Source organism: Grampus griseus (assembly GCF_964374135.1).
Source record: "Grampus griseus genome assembly, chromosome: 9".
Lineage (NCBI taxonomy): Eukaryota > Metazoa > Chordata > Mammalia > Artiodactyla > Delphinidae > Grampus > Grampus griseus.
In genome coordinates, this window is record NC_139003.1 from 6624509 (window position 1) to 6646739 (window position 22231).

General features: G+C 55.2%; 1 protein-coding gene across 1 annotated transcript; it reads right to left on the reverse strand.

Moving 5' to 3' along the window:
- Positions 1-604: 604 nt before the first annotated feature.
- ZNF775 (zinc finger protein 775) lies at positions 605-20468 on the reverse strand. The gene is made up of 3 exons (XM_082661555.1): positions 20416-20468; positions 10377-10457; positions 605-2937 (listed from the first exon to the last, which is right to left on the reverse strand). The coding sequence occupies exons 2-3, from the start codon at positions 10408-10410 to the stop codon at positions 1418-1420; spliced, it is 1554 nt and encodes a 517-aa protein (XP_082517681.1). The 5' UTR covers positions 10411-10457; positions 20416-20468; the 3' UTR covers positions 605-1417.
- Between the last annotated feature and the right edge of the window lie 1763 nt (positions 20469-22231).

The following is a 22231-nucleotide window of genomic DNA, read 5'->3' on the forward strand; positions in this document are numbered from 1 at the left end:
AGATGAAAGGGATTAAACAAAACCTGAGAAGAGGGGTGAACGGAAGCCAGGGTGACCGCACAGCTCCTGGAGAAGATAACACTTCTCTGAGTTCAAGGGAGAACCAGGCGGGCCCCTGCTGGTTCTCCCTGGAGGCAGGAAGGCACAGTTTCTCCTCCTACAGAATCACCCTAGGGTTCCCCTTTTTCCTCCCACTTCCCAGCTATCCAACCCTGGTACCCCGATACCCACGCCCTCTGCAATCCCCTCCCCTCCTGTGGGAAGACATGGTCCAAGGCTACAGCCAGGCTGGAGCCCCGGGCTCTTCTGCTAGCACTAGGGCCCCAGCCGACCCTGCTTTTGGAAGGGTATGAGGGGTGACTTTTGAGGGGCTAGAGGTCAAGGGGGGTATGTGGGAAGTGATCAAATTGTCTTGGAGAGGGAACAGGGGAGAGAATACTGCCCTCCACCCCCAGCAAGAACTGGCCATGGGGACTGGCTGTGCTCATGGCCAAAGCTCCCTGCCCTCGTCCTGGGGCAAATGGATCCCTCCGAGCACACAAGGACCCAGAGAAGAGGAAGGGCGGCTTAGAAAGGAGACCACATGAGACAATCAGTCCTTCATTTCTCTCTTCTGCAACACTGGCGTTGATAGGGATCCGGGCAGTGCCCGCCGAGTCAGGGCAGCACATCCGCTGCTCTCCCGCTGCAGGTCCCTCCCCAAGGTACCAAACCCCAGCGGAGACCACCCCCGCCCCCCAGTCCCAGCCCCTGACCGTCACACACACACACACACACACACACCGTCCTAGGGTCAAGCCGGCCACCACAGCACCCTGGGCAGCGGGGCACTTGGTGTTGAGGACCATCAAACCATTCCCTCCTTCCAAAAACATGTCTTGAGTAGCCATTAAGTGCTCAACACTGGCCTCGCACGGGCATAGGCGTGCCCCTCCCCAGCCCCAGCTCCCATCTGGGTATCACTCAGTCTGTTGAGACTCCCCCACAGGGACGCCCCTGGGCTATCTGGCAGCTGAGCGCAGCTGGCTGGTGCCACAGCTGACCAGTCCAGACCTGCGCCATTTCACCCCGGGAGCCTCGCCCAGGGCCGTCGACAGCCCCCGCACTCAATGCCCGAGGGCTGCCGTCCCACCTCCAAGGAAGGACACAGACGGGCCTCAACCATCACAGACACATCCAGGCTCCAGGGTGAGGATGTCTGATCTTACCTCCTCTCTCAGCCCTTCCCGGGACTTTTCCCGGCCCCCGTTTTGGAATGCTTGTGGAATTCTGTTCTCAGGTCTGAGAGCCTTGAAGAAAGCACCTTTTGATAGGGTCTTACCCCCTGGGGTTCTAAAAGCCACCATTCCTGGTCATTCCCCACACGCACCACGCAAGCATCCCATCCCGCCCATGGGTCTGCTTGGGTCCAGGCCCCCTAGAGCGCCGCGCCCTTGGCGCTGGGGGTGGGCGCCAGGGCGCCCCGGTGAACGCGCTGGTGCTTGAGCAGGTGCTGCTTCTGGCTGAAGCCGCGGCCGCAGGAGGCACACAGGTAGGGCCGCTCGCCCGTGTGGTTGCGCCGGTGGCGCGTCAGGTTGGGCTTCTGGCTGAAGCGGCGCCCGCACTCGGGGCACGGGTAGGGCCGCTCGCCCGTGTGGATGCGCTGGTGGATGGTGAGCGCCGACCACCACGAGAAGCTCTTGCCGCACTCGTTGCAGATGAACTGGCGCGGCTCGCCCGGCCCACCCGCCCGCGCCCGGCCCCACGGCACGTCCCCAGGCCCCCGGGCCGGCGAGGGGCCGTGCGACGGCGGCGGCAACAGGCCGGGGGCGCCCTGGGCGGGCGGCTCGGCGGCGGCGGCGTGGGCCTGCTGGTGGGCCCGCAGCGCGGCGCGGCTGGGGCGGGGCGCGGCCGGGGCGCCGGGCAGGTGCGTGCGCTGGTGCTTGAGCAGGTGCTGCTTCTGGCGGAAGCTGCGGCCGCAGTGCGCGCAGGGGTGCGGCCGCTCGCCCGTGTGGTTGCGCAGGTGGCGCGTCAGGTTGGGCTTCTGGCTGAAGCGGCGCCCGCACTCGGGGCACGGGTAGGGCCGCTCGCCCGTGTGGATGCGCTGGTGGATGTTCAGCGACGACCACCACGAGAAGCTCTTGCCGCACTCGTTGCAGATGAACTGGCGCGGCTCGGGGGGGGCGGCGGTCCGGGCCCCGGGCTGGCGCCACCAGCTCTGGCAGAGCCCCAGCCAGGCCCACTCGGGGCGCCCCCGCCGGGGCCCCGGCCGCGGGCGACAGCCCCGGTGGGCCGTGGCGTCCCGGAGCAGCGTCTGCAGCCCAGCGCGGGTGCCCTGGCGGTCCCGGGCGTGCGCGCGCTGGTGGATGCGGAGGCCCACCTGGTGGCGGAAGCAGCGCTCGCACTCGGGGCACGGGTGGGTGGCGGGCCGGGAGTGGGTCTTCTGGTGCTTGAGCAGGTGCTGCTTCTGGCTAAAGCGCCGAGCGCACTCGGGGCAGCAGAAGGGCCGCTCGCCCGTGTGGTGCCGCTGGTGGCGCGCCAGGTTGGGCTTCTGGCTGAAGCTCTTGCCGCACTTGCCGCACGGGTACGGCTTCTCGCCGGTGTGGGTGCGCTGGTGGATCTTCAAGGTCGACCACCAGCTGAACCTCTTCCCGCAGTCCGGGCACACGAAGTGACCCTCGCCGGCAGAAAGAGCGGGGCGCAGGGGGCTGGGGGTCACCCCCGGAGCCCGGCCTGCCGGCCCGCCGTCCTGCTCGAGGGGAGGGGCCCACCTTGGACCCCCAGTCTCCTCCTGTCCCCCCCAGGCTCGAGGCTTCCCCACGGTCTGGCATGGCGGGAGGCTCCGACGCTGCTGGAAAATGTTCTCCTTATCCTTCTGGGAAAGCGCGGCCTGTGGCCCCAGCGTCTGCAGCAGCCACTCTGGCTTCTCTTGCTTGATCTTCATGACGAGCACATCTCCTGCCGGAGGCAGAGCGAGAGAGACGGCGAGAGTCATTCGGTGCTCGGTGGGGTGGAGGGAAAGCGCGGGAGGGAGGGAAGGCGTCGGGAGGGCAGAGCTTGGCAGAAAATGGGGCGGGAGAAAAGGATGCAGAGGAAGAAGAGAGGAGGGAGGGTGGAAAGGACAATAAAGGGGAGACTGGGGTGTGCAGGAGGGCAAAGAAAAAAGACAAGGAAGAAACGATAGGTGAGCGTTGCTGTGCCAACGACCCCGCTGCCCGCCTCCTCCACCCTGAGGCCCAGGGGAGTCTTCCGACCCAGGAAGCAAGCAGAAAGTGGCCAAGTTTCAAAACATCTCCTTCTCTTCCTAAGGGGATGGATGTGCTGGACACTCGCTGGATGAGTGCACGTCCAGTCCCCCCAGGGGTTGGGCAGCCAAGCCCCGCATCACTGCCGGGCCTCTCCAGGGCAGCAGCCGTGGTGCGTGCGCACCTTACCTTCTTGGCAACCTCACCTTTCTTCAACGAAACCATGAACAAGACAGTAGGCCAGAAAGGTCTCAGCACCCAGAATACGTGTTGCGTCGTCCTTGTACTAAACGAATCCTACGCAGCAGCAGCGCACTCTGCTGCGAACCCACCCCTTACACTGTGCTCAGGTCAGAGGGTGCTTTGCTTCTGCGCTCATGGACATAATAAGCCATGATGGAAAAGGTTTGCCGTAGATACTGCATCCAGATTGTCTGATTCCATTTATACGTAGGTCAAAAGCTGGCAACTAATGGACGAGTTAGAAGGGTAACGGCCCCCTGACAGAGGGCACTGTGGTTGGAAGGGGGCCTGGGGCACTTCTGGGGCTCTGGCAATGTCCTCCTTCTGGACCTGGGTGCTGGTTACATGGGCGTGTTCACTTGGGGAATTTATAGAGCCCGCGACCTGTGCACTTTTCTGTGTTACACTTCAAGAAAAAGTTTATGTTCAATAAAAAATAAATGAAACAGTTGGGAACAAAGAAGAGAAACTCTAAACAACAGTTGCCAATCCACCTGCCAGTGCAGGGGACACAGGTTCGATCCCTGGTCTGGGACGAGTCCACGCCCCCACGGAGCAGCTAAGCCCACGCACCACAACTGCTGAGCCTGCGCTCTAGAGCCTGAGAGCCACAACTACTGAAGCCCGTGCGCCTAGAGCCCGTGCTCCTCAACAAGAGAAGCCACCACAATGAGAAGCCAGAGCACTGCAACGAAGAGTAGCCCCCGCTCGCCGCAACTAGAGAAAGCCCGCGCGCAGCAACAAGACCCAACGCAGCCAGGAAAAAAAACAAAACAAAAAAACGCTGCCAATATTAAAAATACAACAAAGCAAACCCTAAGGAAGTAAGAGGAAGGAATTAATAAAGACAAAAGCAGAGATGATAGGATAAAGGGAACATAAAGATAGAAAAAGGATTCTGATAAATCCCAAAATACCATGTATAGACATTACATCAATTTGAAAAATCTATATAAAATGGATGATTCTGCGAGGAAAAATAAATTAACAAAACTGACTCAAGAAAAGGTAGAAACCATGTCTATAGAAACAATTAGAAGAGACTGAAAAGAAAGCTAGTTCAACCTCGAAAATGGGTAACTGGCCACTGAACCGTACAAAGAGGTTCTACTAAAACTTCACGGCAAGGACTATTCCCAGCTTACATAAACTGTGACCATGACTGGGGCGGGGGCGGGGGGAAGCTCACATGTTAACAGGACCCAGAATAAGACAAGGGTGGGGTAGCAGGAAATTATAGGTTTATCGTTCTTTGAAAGTAGATGCAAAAAACAAACAAGCAAAAACACTGGCAGAGCAAGTGTGGCGGTGTTAAGAGAACGATCTATCATGGCTTTGCTGGGTCTTCTCCAGGAAAGTGAAGATGACTCAACACAGTTCATGACATTAACCTTTTAAACATTAAAAACCTTATACTATCTCAATAGATGTGAAAAAGTCCCAGGATAAAATTCAACATCACTTCTGGAGGGAGAGAAGGAAAAGGGAAAGGCGGGAGGAGAAGAGAGGGAGGGGTAAAGAAAAAAGGAAGGAAGGAAGCTCTTAGCAAACTAGGAACATAAGGACATTTTCTTAGGTTGACAAAGGAGCTGTATTAGAAACGGCAGCAAATGTTATAACCGAAGGCAAAAGATTAGAAGCCTATTCAAGTTAGGAGCAGGGTGAAAAAAGAAAGATATATATAAATCTTGGAAAGGAGGAGAGAACTGTCATTTGCTGATAATTATTAACCTAGAATGTGTATGAGAATCCACTGATGAAGTTTTAGAAATAAAAGTTTCAACAAAACTGCCAGATAAAAAACATTAAAATTCATAACTTTTTAAAATGGCAATAAAGTAACTGTAAGTACACCTAATATATCAGCAAAACATAAAGAAAACTATTAAACTTTACTGAAGGGATAAAATGTAAATAAAACAACAGGTATATCATATTCCTAGATAAAAGCTCTCCATACCAAAATGTTTAAATCCAGTGTAATCCTAATTAAGTAAATTATAACATTTACTATGTGTGCAAATCACCCAGAAATTCTAAAAATGAGCAAGGAAGAATTTGGCTTATGCAACATTAAAAGCTAAAATACTATCACCACACATCCATTAGAATGGCTAAAATCCAAAACACCGACAACACCAAACGCTGACAGGGATGTGCAGCAGCAGGAACTCTCATTCATTGCTGGTGGGAATGCAAAATGTTAAGGCCACTTTGGAAGACAGTTTGTCTGTTTCTTACAAAACTAAAGATACTCTTACCATACGATCCAACAAATCACTCTCCTATGTATTCACCCAAAGGAGCTGAAAACTTATGTCCACACAAAAACCTGCACACAGATGTTCATAGCAGCTCTATCGATAACAGTCAAAACGTGGAAGCATCCAAGAGATGTCCTTCATTGGGTGGATGGATAAACAGTGGTGCACCACACAATGGAGTATTATTCAGTGATAAAGAGAAATGAGATCTCAAGTCATGAAACGACATGGCGGAAACTTAAATGCATATGACTAAGTGAAAGAAGCCAATCTGAAAAGGCTACACACTGTATGATTCCAACTGTATGACATTCTAGAAAAGGCAAAACTGTGGAGGCAGTAAAATGATCAGTGGTTGCCAGGGGTTGAAGGGCCAGGGGCAAAGGGATGAACAGGCAGAGCACAGAGGATTTTTGGGGCAGTGAAACTCCTCTGTATGAGACTGTAATGGTAGGTACAGGACATTAAGCATCTGTCCACAGAATGTACACCACAAAGAGTGAACCCTAATGCAAACTATGGACTTTATTTAATACAAATGTGTTAATAAAGGTTCATCTATTTTAAAAACTGCACCATTCTCATGCAAAATGTTAATAACAGGAGGAACTGTAGAGAAGGGTATAGGGCACTCTTTGTCCTTTCTGCACATTTTCTCTGTAAACCTATTACTGCTCTAAAAAATAAAGTCCATTTAATAGAAGTCTCGACTGATGCAGTTGTATTGACATGGCTGTTCCATAGTGAGCCAGGTGAGGTGAGGCTGTAAGTGAGAGTCCCTCCCACCACTAAAAAAAAAAAGCTAAAAACAATCATTAAAAGTGTAGAATAGGGCTTCCCTGGTGGCGCAGTGGTTGAGAGTCCGCCTGCCGATGCAGGGCACACGGGTTCGTGCCCCAGTCCGGGAAGATCCCACATGCCGCGGAGCGGCTGGGCCCGTGAGCCGTGGCCGCTGAGCCTGCGCGTCCGGAGCCTGTGCTCCGCAACGGGAGAGGCCACAACAGTGAGAGGCCCGCGTACCACAAAAAAAAAAAAAAAAAAAAAAAAAAAAAAAATCATTTCCAGATGGATTTAAGTGTTGGTTTGAAAGAAGCAAATACAGTATTAGAAGAATTAGGAGAATTTGTTTCGAATCTAGAGGTAATTGGTAATCTTCTTCAACAGGATGCAAAACATAAAAACTAAATTTAAAACCCCTGTACGACAAAGGATACTGCATATGCGCAAACTAGAAATGATCGTGTGGGGCAGCCTTTTCCAACAGAGCTTTCCACAGAGTGAAAACATTTTACATCCAAGCTGTCTGATACATGTGGCCTCTAGCCGCAGGTGGTTACAGAGCACTTGGAATGTGGCTAGTACTGCCGAGGAACTGAACTTACTTTTTTTAATTTAAATCTAAATTTAAATTTAAATAACCGTATGTGCCTATTGGCCACCTACAGGACAGCACACGTCTATCCAGAGTATATAAAGGACTAATAATATCCCGAGTATACAGAGGACTCCTATAGATACGCTGGAAAGAGGTGCACCCTCGCTAGTAACCAGCAAAGTGCAAAATAACCGTGTAGCATCTTTTCACCCACCACAGCAGCAAATGCTGAAGAGGTTGATAATATCCCGACTTCACAATACACATGGAAATTACATAGGAGGATAAGTACAACATGGATATGCTGGGGACCTAAACGAATTCAGACTCTTTGAGGAGACTTGACAGTGCTTATTAAAGTTATAAATGTGTACAATCTTGCACGTCTTCCACCAAGCAATTTCACTCTAGGTGTTTATCCTAAGAAATACACGTGAGTCCAAAGAGGAACGCCTAAGTATAGTCACTGAAGTGCTATCTGTAATTAGGAAGAAGGGGGGAACAACCTAATGACCCATCAATAATAGTCTAATAAAATTTTCACTCCCGTCATAATGTGGAATACTACGCAGCAACTGAAAAGAGCTATATATGCTCGTGTGAAAAGATTTCGAAAACATTTTAAGAGAAAAAAACAAAACTGAAAATCAGTATCAGTCGTCTGATCCAACTTATGGAAAATAAAACCATACCTCTCTGTACATACACATGCCCGATCCAGGACGGTTCACACCAAACGCAAGACGGTGGCCACCCTGCAGGTGATATAGACCACGGCAGGACGAGATGGAGAAGTCAAAGGGGACTGACACTTTATATGTGTTATTTGAATATTCTCATAAAAATTCAAACATTATAATTTTTAAGTCTTTAAAATATCTTAGGAAATAAAGAGAAAACCTCCCCTCTAATCTGGTGGCCTTTAGTTTTGAGGCCAAAGAGCTCTGCTCCACTCCACAGACTCACTGGCCACGTGGGGGCAAAGAAACCGATGTGGTGCCCGTGGGGTCAGAGGTGGCAGGGTGGGAGGGTCACAGAAAGCACCTGCAAGGGGCCAGCTTTCCACCTGGCGAGACGACGCTGTGAGGCCTCCCCAGATGCTCGGTTGTGAGAGGTCATTTTATCAGGAGGAATAATTTGAAAATGAAAGTAGTGATTTAAATTGTGTACGGCAGGAATCGAAAACCCATGTGTAATGAGCTTCACTGATTCAAAGAATGTTTCCTTAGATGCACTGAACTGTTGGCCAGCGGAAGTATTTAACAGGGCTAGCTGTCCAAATTGGTGGTCATGTACTGAATCCAAAACATACTCCAGTCAGAGGGGCACCACTGTCCCCAAGCGACAGGGCACCCACTAGTGCCCCAGAGCCCCACAAAAGCCACTGCCTTCCCCTGATCACACCTGGCCTTGATATCCATCACAGTGGCTGGGTTGCATGAGGAGGCCCTGAAGCCCAGGGGTGGTGCGTGTAGACCTGTGACGTGTGTTGCTGGGACTTCAGTCGTCACGGGCACCTTCCCGTAGGGATCAGGCACTGACACAGAGGAAAACAGGCTTGTGCCTGCCTGTCCCAAAGGTACTGGTCCTCCGTCAGCGTAAAAAGCTCTAAATGGTTCAGATAAAATAAAAAGGTGCTAAAAGGAGAGCTATTGCTTAATGGGTGGTTTCTGACATTATGGGAAAATCTGAGAAATGGATGGTGGTGATGGCGGTGCCACAACGTGAATGTCCCTCATGCCACTGAACCGTACCCTTAAAAGTGGTTAAAATGGTAAATTTCATGTTATGTATAATATATTTCACCACAATTTAAAAAAACATAAAATAAATACAAAGTAAAAGGTACCTGAAAGAGGTAAGCTCCCAATTATCTGAAAACTCTGGCTTTCTAGAAGAGTCATTCCTTCAGCCTGGCCAGCAGGCGTGGCAGCCTGTGGAGGCTGAGCTCACGGGGGCGCCCAGGCCCCAGTGGCTCCAGGGTCCAGGCCGGTGTTTTTCTACCTCTTCCCGAAGCTGCAGCTGCGGTACGGGGCAGAGAAGGCCCTGGTGGAGCCCATCTCTCACGTCTGCATTAGGATCTCCCTTATGAGTTTACGTGGGCAAAAGGGTCCTTCAGCTGAAATGTTTGGAACCGTCTGCCCTAGGTTTTCCTGTAATTACTGTAATGTCAGCCACACACACACACACACACACACACCTCGAGGGCTCTCAGCGTTCAAAGCGACAGCCTGGGGCAGGGGTTGGGGGGGACTGGGAAGTGGGGTGGCTGAACTCACTGCCCAGAACAGTGTGGTGTCCATATATCATACTGCCTCCTTTGAGCTGGTGTTTTGTCTCTTTTTTATCCAATTGCCTGATTTTTGCCTCATCTTAGGCCCACTGCAGGGATTGTCCTGGGAGGGCGGGGGCTCTGGGGTCCATATGGCAACTCCCCTGGAAGGGGTGGGAGGTAAAGGAGCCTGGTCACTGTGCTGAGCGAGGGGCAGAGTTCCCAGGCCTGGGCCGGTCCCCTCTCCCGGGGCCAGAGCCACCGTGCAGCCCGGCTACACCCAGAACAGGGCCTGCCACAGAGGCTGAGAGCGGGTCTCAGACCAGGGGCTGCTCCATCCCAGAAGCGGGAAGCAGGTGGCTGGGGAGGGGTCTCCACAGGGTACTTCCCACTCTCAGCGGCACCTGCCCCCTGCCCAGCAGACGCCAGGACTAACTGCTGTGTTTCCTCACCACCGGCTCCAAGGGCATCAGCTGACACAGACCATGAACTGTGTGACCCCGGGAACCTTAATGGACTGAACTGGAGACACCCTCCTGACCAACCACCAGCAGGGCTTGTTGCGACCACGTGTCCTCCCCAGAGCGCTGGCTTTCGGCGTGTGATCAGCGCCAACACCACGCACTCCGTGATCTAGCGCTTGACAAACACCTGATCTTCCCCCAGCAGATTTCTGCACGGGGTGTGTGTGTGTGTGTGAGTGTGTGTCCGTGTGTATGTGTGTCCGTGTGTGTGTGTGTGTGTCCGTGTGTGTGTGTGTCCGTGTGTGTGTGTGTGTCCGTGTGTGTGTGTCCCTGCCTGGCAAGCACAGGCTGGGCTTTGTCAGTTCTTAGCCACCTAGTCTGTGTTTGCTCCATCCTTGGACGTGACCTCAGTGTCCTGGTCCCACCGTGGGGTTCTACAGGCCACCAGCAACTCCTGCTCAGCTACAGAGAGACGGGGAAGACAGGGCTGGGGAGGGGGCCGTGGTGGGCTCCCACCTGCCCCTCTTCTCTTACCTGTGCTGCTGTCGCCAGCCAGGCCACTCTCCATCCCCGGAGGCCCCTCGGCATCAGCACGGCGGCTCCCTGCCCGGCCGTCTGTGGGTGAGATGGGAGCAAAGGAAAGAGAGTTGGCCTGTGGGACAAGGACGAATGCCACTCACGGGAAGCAGTCCCTCTTTTTCAAAAGCTTTTCTATGACCTGTGTCGAAATGAGCAGGATTTTTTTTTAAAGCACATATACCTGCTAGGCAGGTAAAATGTGTATAATTCCCATTTTATGAAGAATAAACTGAGGCCAGAGAGGGCTGCTGACATGCCCCAAGTCACAGAGGTGGCCGAACGGCAGAGCTGGGCAAGGTCCCTGGGCTTCTAACTCCCAGACCAGAGCCTCATGCCCACACTCTCGTCACCTGCGGGGTGGGGTGTGAAGGATGCCACAAGAGAGAACCAGGAAACTCAAATAAGTTTAGAGACACCCCCTACCCTGCAACGTGGTCACGAGGACACCCTGGAGGGAAGAACTGTCCCTCCAAAATCGCCAGCCACCCCATCTCTCAAAGCCCCCGTCCAGGTTCCCCCGCAAACCCTTCTGGGGCCTCACAGCCACCCCCCACCCCTGGGCAGGAACACACGTGGCCAACCTGGGTCCTAGGGACCTGATTCCTCATCCACCAATCTGGGGCTCATCTTTTTTTACTCTTCAGTCTTTTTTTTTTTTTTTTTTTTGCAGTATGCGGGCCTCTCACTGTTGCGGCCCCTCTCGTTGCGGAGCACAGGCTCTGGACGCACAGGCTCAGCGGCCATGGCTCACGGGCCCAGCCGCTCTGCGGCATGTGGGATCTTCCCGGACCGGGGCACGAACCCACGTCCCCTGCATCAGCAGGCGGACTCTCAACCACTGCGCCACCAGGGGAGCCCCCTATTCCGTCTTTTGAACATCTCCCGACTGGCTCATTTGGTGCCTGGAACGTGACTGGGACGGGTCCTGCTGCTCTGACCCCTTGGCGCGGCCCCTGCCCCTTCCAGGCCCCAGCCTAAACGTCACCTCCTCTGAGTGGCCTTCCCTGGCAGCCCCGTGTAAAGTCACAACCCTAGCCCCACCTCCCATTCCTCCCTGACACTTTTCGCCACCGGACAGGATATTTACTTCTCTGCTCATTCCCCGACAGGAATCGAGGACAGGACTTCCCGGGCTCACTGCCGAGTGCCAGGGTCCGGGCCAGAGCCCACACGTGGAGGGCACCAAACAGCCGTGTGTGGCACGAACATGCTGCTGGTTACGTGCGCTCAGGGATGTGGCCGCTGCACGTGGTGCTGCGGGCGGCCCCCCCCCCGAGGTCGGGGATCTCGTTTCCTACGCCTGCACCCCCGGACCCCCTGCACTCCCAAACAGGCCCCAGCCTCTGCCCCACGAGACGGGAGGCTGGGCTCATGCTGCAGGACCAGGAACCTCTCCTCGGCCACCGCTCGGGCTCGGGGAAGCCAGCCTCCCCTTGCTCCACACCTAGGGCCCCGGAGAGCCTCCCAGAAACCCCATTCTAAGGGTCTCCCCGCTTCCTTCTCCCAGGTCCCCTTCCAGCGGCTACTCCGGGGACAGGGACCCAGGCTGGAGATGTGGACCCTGCCCGGAGAGGTGGGGGGCAGGGGTGTCAGGGAGATACAAATCTGAGAAATAGAAAACTCACCCTCCCTGGTGCAGAAAGGGAAAGAGAACCCTCCCCTTTCATTCAGAGTATTTTCTTTAGAAAACTTCTAATTGGAAGTTCTTTCTCTGCCCCTTTGAGGTGCATGTAAATCTTTTTAAAGCTCACTAAGCCTCTTGCCGGCTTTACAACCCAGGACTGCCTTTCTCGAGGACCTGGGAGCCATCTCTCCGAAATGCAAACATCAAGGGAACAGCGGCCAGTGTCCCCTGCCCGTGGGAGGTGGGAGCCTAACTCTCCAGCAGCGCCGGGCTCCGGGCTGCAAACCTCCTCCCGTCACCAGTATACAAGAAGTGGATGTTTCCTTTGCATAAAGGCAATTAGCTATCACGGGTGGCCTCCCAATTCCAGGCGAATTTAGGGTGGACTCTGTGTGACAAACGGTCAAGTCCTCTTACCCGAGGACTGGCTGTGCTTTCCCTGGAGAACACGTGTGCAGTGGGGTCGCCCCTGCTGGACTGTGTAACAGATGAGATTTCTGTCTACAGTCTCTTAGCAAATTGCCTGTGATGTGCACCACATTCCAGTCTAATGCTTATTCAGTTAAAAACTTGTTTTCTTTCTCTCCTACTTTTGCGGGGAGTTTTTCTGAGTTGGCAGGAGATTTGGTTTTTAATTCTATTTCCCCAAAAGGGGTCTGTTACGCGCTCCTGCTGTGGGTTACTATAGACACTGAAACCTGCCTGTGGTGCAGAGAAAAGGGGGCCACAAATGAGGGCAGGAGAAGGCCCCCCTTGGGGCCCCTGACGGGTGCCAATGCTCCTGCCTTAGCACCACATTTTCCTTCCGGGTCACTCTGCACCCCAGGCCGTGGGGTAGCCTCTCACCAGCTGGAGATTTAATGTCTGCCTAAGGAGACTCAGAGGACTGGCGGACAAAGAGGCCGCTTTGATATGGGGAACCTCAGACGGGGGGTGGAGGCTCGGGCCACAACTCAGGGCAAGGACAGCGGGTGGGACTTGGGCTCATTCACAAAACCCCTACACAACACAACTGAGGCCCCTTGAGCCAAATCAAATCAGTCCTACTTGATCCGTTCTGTCTTAAGAGGTATTATGGACTCAAAATCGCCTCGGGTGGCAGAAGGGCTTCAATTCTTGGTGACCAGTTCACAGGGAGTCTCTGAGCTGCACCAGAGCTCATGGTCCGAGAAAGAACAGACGTGGAAATGGAAGGAAAGGACCCTCGTGGGCCCAAGGGGAAGAAGGAAGAAAGGAGAGGGCAGGGGACAGGAACAGGGGGCAGGGGCTATGTCTTGGGGGCCCATCTCCACCTGTGTGCTCAGGTGGGATGTGTCTGGAAAACAGGCCAACAGGTGTCCTCAGACAAACCCCGAGACAAGCCGAACGGCAGAAGGTCCCTGCGTGTGGCAGCGTCTTTCCAGGCCGACCAGGCCCCCGCACACCCCACCCTGATGCACCGCACTGCACACCTCTTCTCGCCCCACCAGACACATCACTCAGCTGACTGGAGAGAGAGAGGCCCAGGGACACGGCGAGCAGGCCGCCCAGCAGAAGACCCTGGCCAGAAAACAGGAGGCAACGGGGGCCGATCCCCATCCACCAGTGCCCACACCGAGTCCCTAAGGGCCACCTGGTCTATCACCCAGCTCCCCGACCCCAATCTCTGATGACCTTTGCCCTCCCTGCCCAGCAGGTCCCCTGGAGGGTGGGACACACGCAGGGGGTGGGTCTCAGGACAGGGCCCCAGTCACCTCCTCCTTCCCAGCCCCTGGCTCTGGGTCAGGCCGCAGTTGGGATGAGAGCCCCTTGACGGGGAGGCTTTGCGGGACAGCTGCCGTGACAACTGCCGCGTCACACAAGGCGGGACTGTGGCCTGGGGCAGGTGCTGAGGTCTGGGGGCAGGGAAGGTAACAAAGGGGCTTCGATCTTAGCAGAAATCTGGGGGGAAGGCAGACAGCAGCTGGGGGTGCACAAAGGCCACGGGTCGGGAGAGGCGGTACAGGGACACGTCTCCAGATCTCAGGGCCCTGGACCTTCTCCACCAGCCAAGTACACCTCTCTTCACAGACTCAGGCCCCACGTGGGGAGGAAGGAGATGGCGCCTCGTGTGTCCTCTGTCACCAGTGGAGTGGGGACCGGCCACGTGCCCTCCACCAGTAGCTCAGACTTTGAGGGATGCATCTCCCCAACTCCAGCCGAAGGCCCAGCTCACAGGCCCTGCTCAGCTAGGAGCCCCACCCAGGGCAACACCATGTGCCACCGTCCACCCATGCGCACAGTCCCTCCCCACAGGAAACCGCGCACAGGAGGCAGTCTTCCCAAGGTACGCTGCCCACCAAGCTGACCGCCCTCACACCAGTAGCTCAAGTCCCCCGGGGAGCAGCCCAGGCCAGTGTTTGGAAGAGGATGGGCGAGGGCCCGCAGGCTCCAGCTAGCCCTCACCCTGAGGGTGTGCTCTCGGAGTCCTCCGGGGGGATGGAGACTGTCTGTCCTTCCCTCATTCACTGAGAGGGCGGGGGCTTCCCTGGTCACCTCGGTATTGACCTGGCTCTGGAAAGAAAAGGGGGTGACGAGCCAAGCCTCGGTAGGGACAGGGAGACCAACTGTGTACCGGGCACTCAGCAAGCTCCGCCCACTTCGTCCTAAGGAGGCACGGCTCTGAGACGTTAAGCGGTTTGCTCAAGGTCACACAGCCAGTAAGTGCTGGAGCCAGGACCGGTGAACTGGGGTGGGCCTGCCCCACCCAGAGGCCCTGCTCCTGGACCATGCTGCCTCCAAGAGAAGGTGCAGAGTGTCCCAAATCTTAAGCCACCAGGGCCTCATTTTCAGGAGGCTGGCCTCTAGACCCACATGTTGGTTATTTAAGTGTGTATAAATTAAGTTTAAGATTCAGTTTCTCATCTACACTGGCCACGCTTCAAGTGTTCAACAGTCACACGTGGCTAGAGCCACCGTAACATCCAGCAGAAAAGAAGACTTCCAGGTTCACGAAGTTCTGCTGGGCAACACTGCACTAGACATAAAGCTCCAGGATGGCGGCGGCCCTGCCTGCCGGGGCCTGGGACGCAGAAGGCGCTCAGTTTATACTGGGTGAATGAATAAATGAATGAACGAATGAAAGAAATGGGAAGACGGGGCCCCTCTGGCCCCAGTGCTTCATCACCAACAACAAATACCTCAGGACAGGTTAATGATGTCCCCGGCCTGGGAAATGGATCTCAGTTAATATCAGTGGATATTTCATTTAAAATATACAATCATAGGTGGTTGCCAAGGGGGAGGGGGTTGGGGGAGGGATGGAGTGGGAGATCAGGGTTAGCAGATGTCAGCTTTTATATATAAACGGATAAACAACAAGGTCCTACTGTAGAGCACAAGGAACTATAGTCAATATCCTGTGATAAACCATAATGGAAAAGAATATATAAAAAAAGACGGCTGCCCTGGTGGCGCAGTGGTTGAGAGTCCGCCTGCCGATGCAGGGGACACGGGTTCGTGCACTGGTCCGGGAAGATCCCACATGCCGCGGAGCGGCTGGGACCGTGAGCCATGGCCGCTGAGCCCGTGCTCCGCAACGGAAGAGGCCACAACAGTGAGAGGCCCGCGTACCACAAAAAAAAAAAAAAAAGAATGTATACATGTATAACTGAATCACTTTGTTGTACAGCAGAAATTAACACAACATTGTGAATCAACTATACTTCAATAAAGAATATTGATAAAATACAGTCATAGGCATACGCGAAGAAACTGATCTAAACACTAAATGCACACAAACATATCCAGAGACGATCATATCTAACATCCAAGGCGGCTAAGTACACAAACGTTCAAAGATACAAAAATACAGAGATACTCATACACATGAGAATACCTGCAAAATTGCATATGCAAAGTACAGAGAGGTTGAAATATTAAAACATCCACCCATACACCGACAGATCCACAGACACAAGTGTGCCCACGTGAACCGCACGAGCACAAATCACTCCCCTTTCACACTGGAGAAAACAGCAATGGACTCCCTGCTGACACAAGTAACCTCACAATCCATGACCATCCCTCCAGGTCCACTGCTCCGAGGAACGGAACTCAGGGGATGATGCAACCACCGGGAGAGGGAGCGACAGCGGGTGATGGGGAACAGTCACCTGCTGGGGTACCGGTGGGGTAGGCTGAGGGGAGGGGGGCGGCGTGAGGCAGCAGTGCTGCAGCTGGAGGGGAGAAGCTGGAGGGGCACAGAAAGCCCTAGAAAGAGGACAGGGCTCTGCCCGGCCGGCCAGTGCAGCCCTAGCCCCAAGGCCACGCTGCAGGGATCTGGCCAGGAGGCGGCGGCAGGCCGTTCCCCTCTCCCCTGGGAACCGGAGCCCAGACTCCTCAGCCGAGTCTGCCCCTCGCAGCGCACTCGCATTGGCTGCCCCTCTCCTCAGACCCACGCACGCCTGGACCCAGGATCAGGAGCCCTGAGCTCTAGCCCGCCTGTCCTCTAGGCCTAGGTTCCCAGGGGCGAAGGTGACTGAAAACGCCTGCTTCGGGGGCTTGCTGTGAGCATCAGGTTGGGGTACACACTAGACTTTCGAAATGGTCTTTTCTCTCTTTCTCGCGGTCTGAGAGCAACCCACACCCGAAGGTTCTGAGCCCTCTCTCCGAGCGCCCCATGGCCAGCCCACCCTTCCTAAACCATTACCCCTCAAGCTGCTTCAGAATCTCTGGAGGCCCCCCGCGCCCACACAGGAACCCCAAACTCTGCTCAGCAACGGGAGCCCGCCTCACAGAGGAACCGGGCGTGGACAGCTTTCACGGTCAAGGCTACCTGCAGAGCTGTGCTGACAGAGCAGCTCCAGGTACCGCCTCTCCCGGGAGATGGAGACTGGGTGGGGAGACGGCCTCCTCCGGGCCAGGCTGTGGGCCAGGGGTAAGGAGAGCAGGGCCGGGTCTGGGCCCTGAGCGCCAGGCAGGGGGCTGGACTAAAGAGAGCCGTGGGCGCTCTGCCGGCTCAGCTCAGGCGATCCCCGCGGCCTCACACCCCGACTCCGTTGCGGGGAGGAGCTGGTGTAGCCTTTGTCCCCCAGGACTGACTGCACAGCCCCCAGGCCCTCTCCCAAAGCCAGTCCTACGCAGGCCACTCCCGCGCGAGGCTGGTCCCTGGGCTTGCGCTCTGGCCCATCTCTCGATAATCAGCGCTCTCTCCAGGCGTCGGTCCCCCACCCCTGCACCCACTTCACCTTCCTCTCCTCCAGCGTTTCTGACCAAGGAGGAGATGCAAACCATCCCCAACAAGTGGCTTTAAAATGGTACTGGAAAGGCAGGGCAACTGCTGTTCCCACCTTCTATGGCCCGGTGCCCGAGGACAGACAGGCAGGCCGGGGTCCTAGCCCAGACCAGGTGAGCGTCACCTCCACCCACCACCTAGAAGCCTGCCTCCACCACACATCCCAGCATAAGGCATGCCCGGCATCCTTCTACAACTCCCAGAACAATCCCCGAGCCCCTCCAGGGCCCCCACCCCATCCTTCTCTCCCATCAACCTCCCTGCTCCTCCCTCATTCCTCTCCGACTTCCCAGATCTACTCACCACCGCATCAGGTGTCCCCATGCACCCTCACTGTTACCTCTTCTAAGCCCTCGCCCGTCCTCCCCCTTCTCCCCATCCCCCCCTTCCTACTCCAGCATCTGCAGACCTCAGCCTTCCAAGCACCGTGGGGTCCTCAGTCCCAGGAGAGGGGACAGCGGTGGGGAGGAAGAGGGCGGGGCAGGCCATCGTCCCACAGAAAGACCACACGTAGCGGAAGGAGCCCAGGACAGGGAGGCCAGAGACCTTGGGACCGGGTTTGCTTCTGGTTAGTCACGTGACCCCGGGCCAGCTACTTTCCTTCCCTAGGCCTCAGTTTCCCCATCTGCAAATGGAAATAATGCTTGGTCCTCTGTACAGAACTGTTATATCAAGCAGTGGGAGGGAAACATTGCGAAAGGACTCGAAAATGTTCACAAAGGTGCAAGATGAATTCTTTTTAGGTCACTGCATTGCCATCACCCCCTCCCCACTACCCAGTTGTCAGAACTGATAGGAAGAGCCCAATTCAGTGACTTCAGTTTGCTTCCGCCAGCACTCCCTGGGAACCAGGTCCAGGGCCGGCCAGGGCAGCCAGGGCAGCTGCCTTATCCCATCATGCCCGCCCACCTCCCAGAGGTCCCGGATTCAACCCCTTGCCAGTCCCCAAGGCACCTCCTTCCAGGACCCCTGCCCCACCTGCCCTGCCCAACATGCACACCTTTGCTGGGACTGTCACTCCCCCACCTCCCCGCTCCCAGGCCTGTCCCCCACCCATGGCATCCCCATCCCCAGTCTTTGCTCACCTGTCTCCCTTTAGAGGATAGAACGTCACCCACATTCTTCTGCCCCAAATCTAAGACTCAGGAGCCCGCCAGGGCCTGGGGACCCCCATTACCTGATCGAAGGCAAGGGATGAAACCAACTGCTAACAATACTTTGGACAATTGTCACATTTTGATTTATAAACACTTTTTCACCCTTGCTGCATTCAAAGGAGCCTGGCAAGGATAAGGAGTGTTTCCCCCTTTTTGGATGAGGAAAGCAAGGCCCAGAGGGGACATTCCCTGCCTCAGAGAAAGTTAGAACTCAGGTCTCCTGCCCACCTGGCCCACCCTCCCTTGCAGGCCACCCCCATCCTAGGAAACCTTAGACTCCTCAGCTTAACCCTCACCAGGGGAGCAGGTGCCTGGACCAGCTCTGCACTTGGCCCTGGGCATCCTTTGCCCCTCCCGGCGGGACTCACGAGGCCTCTCAAAACTGCCACCACCTTTCACTACCGCAGAGCACAGCCCCCACAATCCACAGGTCACTAAATCATACCAGCGCTGTTTTAATACCTCCAGCGTCTGCCACCGCTGCTGCCTTGGTTCAGGCCTCAGCACTGCTCACCTGGAGACTGCACTGCTATCATACCTCATCTTGCCCCTCCAATCCATCCACCACCCAGACTCAAAGCAATTTTCCTAAAATTACAATTTAGACATGTTACTACTTTGCTTAAAACACTTCAGTGGGTCCCCAGCACTTTCAGGTACTGCTAAAAATTTCTTGGCAAGACCATTTAAAATCTGGCCTCTGCTCACCTCTCACTGTACCACCAACCTACCCCCATTGTCCCCAGATGCAACCCCCTGACCTTGCCGTGTCTAGGGACACCTGTGATCAGTCTTGGAATACCCTTGCCCAACTCTTCTCTGCCCAGCCCAGAGCCACGATCACTTTCACCAGGAAGCCTTTGTGGATACACCAGGCTCAGTTAGGGGCCCTTCTCTGTTTAACCTGTGCACCCACCCAACCCAGTACCATCTACATAGTATCATAATAATTTGTCTCCACAAGAAGACTGTAAACATCTTAACACAGGGAGTGTTTCTCTCTCCCCAACACCCAGCACAAGGTCCAGCATGCTGTAAACCATTCATAAAAATTTTAACAAAGGAACATTTAGATGAAAGAAACTTAAGTCCAAAACAGATTAGAAGCATAGAGTCATGGAACCTTAGCATTGAAAGGAGACTAATACCCTCTAATATTCTCATTTTACAGACGAACACCTGGACCCAAAACACACACCTAATAGTGGAGCCTGGACATAGCCGGCCTCGAGTCGGGGCTCGACCACACCCCACCCCAGGTCTAGTGGACCAAGACACACACCAGGCTCCATCCTCCCAAAGGGCTGGAGGGGGCGGCATCTCTATACCCTCCACCTTCACGAGGGAAGAAACCCCCAGCGCCTACCCCCAGCCCCACTGAGATCTTGGCTCCTATGCCTGTCTTCCTAGGATGGAGGTTTCGGGGAGACCCCTACACACACTCCTCCAATTTCTGTGGTGCTTCCCTCTCATTGTTCTCGCCCCCGATCCTCAGGCCCACTCATTTAATCATTTATTAAGCACCTACTATGTGTCACTCTGCGGCGAGCACTGGGGTTCCCGCCCTGCAGGAACTCGATCTTTGGGGGAGGCTGACACCGCTCCCGAATATCGGGACAGGCTCTGGCAGAGCGCGCCCGGAGGAGCCGGGGGGAAGTCCCCGCGCTCACCTCCGCGCCTCTCCCGCTCTCACGCCCCGCTCCAGCTCTGACCCGGCCTGAAGCCCCTTCCCACGCACGACCCGGGCCCCTTTCCCCGTGAGCTGTGCGGGGGTAAAGTTCGGGGCTGAGAACGCGGGGGGCTCGGGGGACCCCGAGGCCGCCTCCAGCCCGAGTCTGGGTGGAGACAGCGCGGGAGGAGCGGGGCCGGACGCTGGCCCCGCGGCACGGTCCGTCTCTCCGCACGCCCCTCCCCGCCCGGATTCAGAGGGACTCGGAGGGAGGGGACGGGAATAAATACCTTTGACTTTGTGGCTAAGGTTAACGGGAACTGCCACCCCGGGGCGACTTGGGCACTGAGCTCCCCGGCCCCGCCAGTCCCAGGGCAGGCGGGGCGGGCACGCGCCCCTGATTGGCTGGCGGGCCTGGCCGTCCCCGGGGCCGCCCCGCCACCTAATTGGCTGCACCTATCAGATGACCAGCTCAGCCCTATCGGAGAAGTCTGCGGGGCGGCTCCTTTGTTCTCCGGAGCCAATGGCCTGCGTGGGCGGGCTGACCTCGCCTCCCGAGGGGCCAGTCGCGGCCCCACCAGGCATTAAAGAGTCGGCCGTGGGGCGCTGGGCCCGGTCTCCCAGGGGAGGAGGGGCGGGGGCAAGTCCGGAGAGCTGGTGACCCGACGGCGCGGCAGCACCCTCTCCTTCTCTCCGTGGAGCTCTCCCTCCCCATCCAGACCGCGCAGACGCGCGCTCTGAAACCGATCCAGTCGCTCGGCAACTCTCGGTCCGACGCCTGCGACGCGCCCGCACCGCCCTTGGTGCCGGGATCCGGGGGAACAAGACGCACGAACCCCGATCCGACGATCACAGTCGAGTGTGCATGTGACATGGTTGTGGCACTTGGCACTACGGCACACCAGGTGTTAGAGTGAGATGTGCGAGTCTCGTGCGACGGGAGAGAAATCGCCCTCCGCACTCACGCGGCCCTAGGCACGTCGTAGCCGCGTGATAAATGAACCTGGGGTCTCCAGGAGAGACTTAGACATCATTAAGTCCAACCCCTCCCTTTTCGTTGAGGAAAGAGCGACCAACGTTCCTAGGTCGAGTGTTACTGCTGATTTAGAGGCGGGGTCCAGATGGCCAAGGAGAGTTTTCTGTTCCCAGAGACCCTCAGGAAAGAGAATTTTCACATCTACTCACCCAGATCGGAAGGAAATGCTCCTTTATGTCAATAAAATTCCTCGCACTGCTACCTCAAAGGGGGCCGGCCAGCCAGGGCAACTCCCACTGGCAGATTCTCTCCGGAGCTGCCCAGAAACCGCCTTTGGGACGGGAGGTTGATATCAAGAGAAGCTGGCCTCACTCTGAGAGTTGCTACAAACCTTACTGTTAAGCCTATGGACCTTATTCTAATGGGTCAGCAGCTGCCTACTAGGCGTTTGCCATGGGCCCAGCTGCCGTTAAGCCTCATAACACAACAGAAACGGGGGACCCAATTCTATCAGTTTTGCCACAATCTTCTTGTGCAGTTTTTACGAAAGATACTTTCTGTCCCTGGACTTTGACTTATTCCTCTGTAAGAGTTAATAATTTTCTAGTTACAGTCGGCCTTCCGTATCCACAGGTTCCATGTCTGTGATTTCAATCAACAGCAGACTGAAAATATTCGGGGGGGGGGGAACTCCAGAAAGTTCCAAAAAAGCAAAATTTGAATTTTCCCAGGCACAGGGAACTATGTATATAGCATTTACACTGTATTAAGTATTGTAAGTAATCTAGAGGTGATTTAAAGTATACAAGAGGACATGAGTGTGTAGGTTATATGCAAATACAATGCCATTTTATATATAAGGGACTCCAGAATCCAAAGATTTTGTTATCCACGGGGGGGCGGGGGGGGGAGTGTGTGTGTGGGGGTTCCTGGAAACAATCCCCAGAGGATACTGAGGGACAACTGGGTTTTTGCAGGACCCTAATTGGTTCTATCCTCTACAGAAGCATTTGTAAAGTATAAAACCCTGCCCAGAGGCCAGAAATCACTAGGCCATCAACTCTTCAAATAGAGTCTCATTCATCTTATTTTCTGAGTACCTAGTGAGAGTTCAACCAAGACTTGTGGAA